Source organism: Sinocyclocheilus anshuiensis, unplaced genomic scaffold, assembly GCF_001515605.1.
Source record: "Sinocyclocheilus anshuiensis isolate Anshui unplaced genomic scaffold, SAMN03320099.WGS_v1.1 scaffold1141, whole genome shotgun sequence".
Classification (NCBI taxonomy): Eukaryota; Metazoa; Chordata; class Actinopteri; order Cypriniformes; family Cyprinidae; genus Sinocyclocheilus; species Sinocyclocheilus anshuiensis.
This window is the reverse complement of record NW_015554222.1, coordinates 397,115-405,005: the sequence shown is the minus strand read 5'-3', so window position 1 is coordinate 405,005 and position 7,891 is coordinate 397,115. Positions and strand designations below refer to the sequence as shown.

Sequence of the window (7,891 nt, the reverse complement as noted above, 5' to 3'; positions counted from 1 at the left end):
CAGAGGAGTGGCATCTCGAGGCGCAGGATGGTCGACGCCAGACCAAGGCGGAGCCGGAGGGATGAGGGAGCCCGGCGGAGCTAGTGGACTGCCAGGCCACGGCGGAGAGGAGGGAGCTAGGAGCCATGGTGAAGCCGACGGGTCCACGGACCGAGGCGGAGTCCGGGGCTTAGAGGCTAGAGGCGGAGTCAAGGGATACTTCAGCCACGGCGAGCAGCTCACCTCGGGACAGACGGTGAACGGGGATCCGTGTCTCTCCAGTGTCCACTCCACAAAGGCGGCGAAACTCGCTCGAGGGCCTTCCTCGGACGATGCTCTCTATGCCAGGTTTAGACTGGCATCATAGAATGCACAGAGAGCGACATCCGGGTAGCTGGAGAGGTTGGCGAGGACCAGGAACAGTCTGGTGTGGCCCTCGAGCAATCTTTCCCCCTGCTCCAGCAGCAGGAGGAGGTATTCAGGGCGGGCGAGAGGATCCATGGGCACAACAAAAACAAAAAACACTTGGTAAAAACTGAAACAAAAACGGAGGAAACACACGGAGGTAACTGTTTCAGTCTGGTATTCTGTCACGCTACACCACTACTGTGAGGAGCACGGAGCGAGGAACTAGGAGACGTGGAGTAAACTTCAAACGAACAGACTTTAATAAAAATCCAATGGAACTAGGAACACACACGTAGTGGAGAAAGATGAACTTTCAATACCAGACAAAGAACTCAGAACAGGACTCACTATAAATACACTCGACTTAACGAGGGGATGACGAGACACACCTGGAACTAATGAGCAATCAACATGGGAAAACTAGGTCAGGGCAGGCACGTGGAGAGGGAAAAACACACAGAATGAGTCCAGGGGCATGACACTCTGAGGGATTCAGAAAATTACATTCAATATTGTATATTGATTTGCTGAACTGAATTGGATGAGAGGCTCATCCTCTTCTATTTAGATCTATGAATGTACTGTAAACATGTTTTTTTTTTTTTCCTTTTTAGGAGCAGTAGACTGCAGTAGATGACCTGCCTCTGGTACTCAATGATGTAAGAGAAAGGAAGTCAACCACCTAACAGGCTAATCCAGCTCTGGAAACTAGACGCACAGCTTAACCGAATCAGAAGAGAGGGATCAGACTCCTGATGAGAGAAAGAGAATGGACATGGGATACTAAAAGGGGTGTGTCAGGCAGCATGTGTGTGTCCCTGCGAAAAGCCGAGATGGGTATGTGTGTGTGTTTTAGAGAGAGCGAGAGAGAGAGCACTAAAACACACACGCGTGCGCAGGCACAGACAGAATCAAATCTTTTCTGCAGCAGGATGGGAGGCAAAAGGATTACTCCTATTTTAGACTCTTCATCTATGCGTCCTGGGGTAAGCACATCTCTTCTGGGACAATCAAACTTTCAGTCTATGCATATATGTGTATGTGAATTCAGGTGCTTCTGTGTGAAAATGTGTCACTAAATGCTGCTGCTGAAGAGAGGATGCATTAAACAGTGCTGCACTGGCTGGAAATGTGCATCCACTGCGGGAGACAGAAAAAAAGATGAAAGATGGTTGAGAAACTAGTTAAAATGCAAAAAGGCGAGAAAAGAAAAGGTTAATGTGAGTTAAGAACCATTGCTGGCACTGCAGCAGCTGTCAGGTCGTTTGACATAAATCTAAGCAGTCTAATGCAATTGCTAACTGTTACAGTCATAATATATCTGCAATTATATAATTAATGAAGACTGATTCATGTAGACTGCAAAATATATAGCATTTGTCTGTGTAAAAGTATACACTATGATGTATTTTGTAAGTATTTCTGTGTGGTACATTTTTTTTTTCTGAATTGGGTCACATGACTCGAGGGGATCGAATAAGACTGATGGTGTGTAAATTCAGAGCTCTGGCTGTAATATGCGCCACTCAACACTCAACCTTTAGTGCAGTGCCACTGTTGGAGAACCAAATATGTCCAATTCCAAAGAGTTGACATTAGAGATAAATATACATCAGCTATCAGATATGATACATGAAATAAAATAACATACATTGGCTGATAACTATTATATTGCGCATCCCTAATTTCAGTATTATTGGATTTTTGTTGGAAAATGTGGATATTTATCGAGCCAATACTGGATATTTAAACTTCCTATGTTAATATTTAAATATTATCATAACACCAACACTAACTTAAAGTGATAGCAAACGAGTATTGTAAACATTTAACCCTTTTATGTTATATTGTATTTTATTATTTAGCTAATTTTATTTTACTAATTTATTATTTTTGATGAGAGTTTATCTTATTTTATTTAGCAAAAAAGTAAAGTATAGATTTATAATAAATATAAATATATTTTTGAATAAAGTATAATTTTATACTAATTTCAACAATTGTATTTTGTTATTTATTTTATTGTTTTGCAAAGAAGTATAGAATTATAATAATTTATAAATACTGTAATATTTTATTTTGCAAAAAAAAAGCGTAGATTGATTGACTGATTAGCAGATTGAATAAGTATATTTCTAATATTGCTATTTAACATGGAAATAATTGGATTATTGTTTTGGGTGGATTTTAATGTTGGTGCATGCCTATTTGAAATCAGTTTATGGTTGAATCTAGTTGTTCTTATCTCGTGTTATTTTCTTCTTCTCCCAGAACCAGTGCAGAATGTGAGAGTCAAAAGGAGACAGCTTGGTGATATTGTAAGGAATAACATCTTCAGAGGAGTGTCAGCATGACCCCTCACAGTGAAGCGCTACTGCTGGTCTTCAGTTTCTCACTGTGTGGTAGTCTGTCTGCTGCATCTTTGAATAGAAATGAAAGAGCCCACTTTTGGGCTAGCACAGACACTGAGCCAGCACAATGGATGTCCCAATCAACAAAAATGGACATGACTACTCCAACCGATGTATTACATTCAGAGGAGACTAGGCGAGACCTTGAGGTAGACTTTTCAGTTGATCTAAACCCCTATGTCACAATGAAGGATCATGGTTTGACAAGACTTCTAGCCTCAAGAACACCATGGATCAAAACTTTGACTTCCACTAACACTGAACCTCTTTCAGACATCCAGAATGATGAAGAGGCATCTGATTGGTCAACTTTTAGTAAGCAAGTCAATATGGAACAATCTTTTAAATCATCTTCATTGGCAACACTACATCCTTTTCCTTCTCAGGCCTGGAGTACTGAGTCCAAGACACCTATTGCTTGGAATACAGAGACATATACACCTCAGACTCCTACTGAAACCAGATTTAGCACCTACCAGATACTGTGGAAGTCCTCTGGTGCTACCCAGACACCATATGCCAGAGGAACCTTAGATGGTACCACTTTGCCAAGAGGGCTGACAGACTATCTGCGGCCATCTGAGGAAACAAAGGATTTGACAGATGCTCCTACAGGTAATCAAATGAATGATACACCAGAGCCAACTTTGCATGTCATGACAGAACCTCATAGCGTGTAAATGTGTACCTGCATAAAAGACATGCTAAGTTTTTTGGTTGTTAAAAAGGCCAGCTTAGACCAAATGTATTTCCATGTTGGATCATGATGGTTCATGTTGGTCTGGTGCTGATATATCATTTTGATACAGACACCACTGAAAATAGTCATAATAATAGGCTTATCACAATAATCATAGTGAGTCAGTTGTTATAACCGTTCTGATGGATTCTGTTCAGTGAAGGATTTGTGAGACTAATTCAAACAAGTAACTTGTCTTATTAAACTATTAAAAGAACCGGCTCATATGATTCATTTGTTTGAGAATTACACTATATTTCTCACATTGTATGTTGTGATTCACAAATCACAAAAAACAACTGGATAATAAGAGTAATTTGTTCAAGAATCTGACTACTCTGGTGGCACTATATGTTTTGATTCACTAAAAATAATTGGTTCATAAGAGCAATTTGTTCATGAATCAGACTGCTAATGTTTCTCTGTATGCTTATAATTTACTTAAAATAATCGGCTCATAAGAGTAATTTGTTAATGAATCGGACTACTCTGGTGGCAATGTATGTTTTCGGTTCACTACAAAGAATCAGCTCAAAAGAGTTTGTGAATCCGATTGTTCTGGTTGCACTGGATGTTTTTGATTCACTAAAAATATTTGGCTCATAAGAGTCATTTATTCATGAATCGGACTACACAAGTATTTTTTTACTGTATCACTTTTAATACAAATGGAAAATTCCCTCATTCACTCTTTCAAATACACAGGTACAATATGATTAATGGGGCAACCTCACTGCTGGAAAACAATATTGACACACTGATGATGACATTTTAGACTGAATAAAATATGTAAACGTGCAAATCAAAATGTTGTAATAAAGGGATATCGGTATGTACTTCTACTGCATCTCTTTGGTAATCCTGTTTTGCATTAGCTTCCTCTTAATGCCTGTGTCAGTAAGACTAACTCTGCCTACTGTTCCTCAAGCTGCAGTGAAAACATCAGTATTCCAGCAGTGAACAAGCCATTCATCACTGCAGATGTGAGTGGGATACAAGCCCCCTAGCGACTCGTTGTGAAACTAAATACAATTTACAGCTTCTTTTGTATGAATCTTTTGGAATTAAAGTTTGGCTGAGGATTATGGGTAAAAAAACAAGAACAAAAGCAGGTTTAAATCAAATGATGTAGTTTCTTTTTGAGCTAGCATCCGCTATCAGTTCCACTTGTTTGAGAACAGGTTTATAATCCTATTTTCTCTTTCTCAGATAGTCTGACAGAGCCTACTCTCAATATGACAAGTCCTGACCCTGAAAGAGAGAAGCGTGAGGATGTTGACCAAGTGAAAAATGAAGAAAATGGCCAATTGACCACCACTGTGATCAAGGTCACTGAAACCTATCCTGAAGCAGGTACTGAAGCATTCATTGTCAGAATGACCTCTATTCTAACACATGATCTTTTACTGTTGGTGATCAGAGCACAAGAGCTTTCCAGTCCTTCACAATGCTTCTAAATTTACATGCATATAAGAGATTACAAGAAAAATTTATTTAAAAAAAATGAAGGTTTGAAATAATTGAACTCAGGGTCTTGCATATGTAACCTGTTTTATCATTTTAGCCTCACGCAAAAACAAACATACAATATGGTACGTGTAGTCTGATTCACATGCAAATTACTATTATGTGCCAATTCTTTTTAGTGAATCAAAATGTCTCTTGAGCTCACCAAGGCTACATTTATCTGATCAAAATACATTAAAAGCAGTAATAAAAAATAAAAAATAAAAAAAAATAAAAACTGGTTTAAATATATTTTAAAATACATTTTTTAAGCAACTAAGACTGGAGTAGTGGGTGCTAAAAAAGTATAATATATATATATATATATATAGCCTTAAATTACCATTTGTTTACATTACTAAAAGAAAATGTCATGAGAAAGTTGACAATACAAAAGCTAATACTTTTTTTTTCTTAGAAATAAGATAAAACTGTAGCAGAAACTGGCGAGCTATGAAGATTAAGGGTTTATTATATATTGCAACTCTTCATTAACACTTTTTTTGTTTTCTCTTTTGTCGTTTTTGGTCAACCGCTACATTTATCTGATCAAAATACATTAAAAGCAGTAATAAAAAATAAAAAATAAAAAAAAATAAAAACTGGTTTAAATATATTTTAAAATACATTTTTTAAGCAACTAAGACTGGAGTAGTGGGTGCTAAAAAAGTATAATATATATATATATATATATATATATATAGCCTTAAATGACCATTTCTTTACATTACTAAAAGAAAATGTCATGAGAAAGTTGACAATACAAAAGCTAAGACTTTTTTTTTCTTAGAAATAAGATAAAACTGTAGCAGAAACTGGCGAGCTATGAAGATTAAGGGTTTATTATATATTGCAACTCTTGATTAACACTTTTTGTTTTGTTTTCTCTTTTGTCGTTTTTGGTCAGCCAAAGAGATTTTAAGGGTGGTGGTACTGAAATCTCGTCCTGTGAACAAAGGTCAATCATTCAATCTGTAGAGGGAAAACTCAAGCTAGATTCTCTGACCTTAATTAACACATGCTAAAGGCTAATGCTGATTCAGAGATTCAGTCCCAGTGTCTGGATCATTACTCATGCAGAAACACTTACTAATAATCTATATTAATCAATCAGTCCTTCAATAAGCAATGAAGTGCCTTTTGATCCACAATTAGTGCAGAGTATTGGTAAAAAGTTAGGCTGTATTCAGATTCTCCTTCTCACTTCCACGCACAGGTATTTAAGTGATGTAATGTCATGAAAGTGTGTCAGTTACTAATTTTTAAATAGTCACACTCATGGGAACGACAACAGGATCAATGCCCTCTTATCTGTGCCGTATGTGAATGTGTGTCAGAGATGAAGTGTGCGACCCATTTACAACAGCCTAGTTCCACATAGCTAATAACACAGTCATTGTTTTATATATTTACGATTGATGGTGTATCGTCTTATGTTAATGCTGAGATTCATGACCCTGGCTTTCATACTGGAGCAACGTTATCTACTTACCTCTTGTTGTAGATCATTTGTATACTTCTAGATACGGGATTCTCTGTGAAACATGGTTTGTTGTGTGTTTTCTCTGCGGTTTAAATACCTCTTGTGCTGTATCGTGTAACTTCATTATATGAAAAAAAAGAAAAAGAAAAAAAACCTAAGCAGGCTTGTGGAGAATATTAGCTTTGTGTTTTGTGAATATAACCTCATGTGTGCATAAACAGACTAAATCTAATTTGAGGCTGCATTACAATATCTTGCTCCACTTTAAAAACAGCATGCTATAACTAACAGTTAAAAAAATATGAGTAAATAATATGAAATGGTTCACTCAGTATTGTTTTGCTCATTATTGTAAAAATTTTGTAAAAAAAAAAATAAAACTTATATTTTAATAAATACATATATTTACAAAAATAAATACTTTAATTTTAAAATACAGGACGTTCCAACAGTAAGTGTTCCATTGTTCATCTATAAAACATTGTTTAATGTTTGTGTGAATTAATTTATGAAATTAAATTAACATTATATTTTATATGTACTTATATATACCTTGTAGATACTAATATGTACCTTTAAGGTACCAATATGCAGCCTTTAGGTACAAAGGTGTACCTAAGTGTACCGTGCCCCAGTGACAGCTTTTGTGCCTTTTTCTGAGAGTGTATGTAAAACTAAATGCATCTTAAACCAAGCTATATATTGCATTTCAGCATCTCCAGGTGATGACAGACGCAAATCTTCCACACTTCATGACTGCAGCCTGGTTGGCACTGGGATCTGTCAGTCGCCTGACTCCTCATGGAATCACGCTTCAACTAACAACACCCTGTCCACTCCACCTCCTGTGTATGAAACCACACCCCCTGGTGTAATAACCCCACCCCCTGAAGCCCAGACCCCGCCTCTATTGGTCCCTTTACTGGCTGACTGGAATGCTGCTATGGCAACATGGGGCCTGGCATGGGAGTTGCAGGTATACGGGCTCAGCTGTGTGTTCTCGCTCGTGGCTGTGCTGTCTGTGCTCAGCCTGATGTGTCTGCCATTGCGCTGGCCCTCTGGCTGTGCTCACTTCAGCCTCCTCCACCTTCTCCAACTACTAACAGGTTCCAGCAGAGCTCTGTGGCTCCTCTATGATCCATACGGCCAAAAAGAGCGCCTACCCGTAGTCTGGGCACGACTGATGCACGAAGCTGCCTATCCCTGTATTACTGCATCATTTGGCCTTCTGCTTCTACTGCTAACTGCTCGCTCTTGTACCCAGCTACTTTCCCAGAATACCCTGCAGCGCAGCACCTGCCTGTTGGCCGCCCTAGTGCTGCTGCACATAGCCATAGTGATGGCTTCCATGGCAATACTGCAACT

The 7,891-nt window shown here is 38.2% G+C and overlaps 1 protein-coding gene across 1 annotated transcript in view; it reads left to right on the top strand.

The window, feature by feature from the left end:
* Nucleotides 1–1,302: 1,302 nt before the first annotated feature.
* LOC107671157 (proline-rich transmembrane protein 4-like) overlaps nt 1,303–7,891 on the top strand; it is an 8,640-nt gene continuing 2,051 nt past the window's right edge. Inside the window, exons 1-4 of the mRNA XM_016464020.1 lie at nt 1,303–1,373; nt 2,659–3,413; nt 4,747–4,890; nt 7,240–7,889. Coding sequence (XP_016319506.1) covers nt 2,738–3,413; nt 4,747–4,890; nt 7,240–7,889 — 1,470 coding nt within the window. The 5' untranslated portion in view covers nt 1,303–1,373; nt 2,659–2,737. The remainder of the gene's footprint in view (nt 1,374–2,658; nt 3,414–4,746; nt 4,891–7,239; nt 7,890–7,891) is intronic.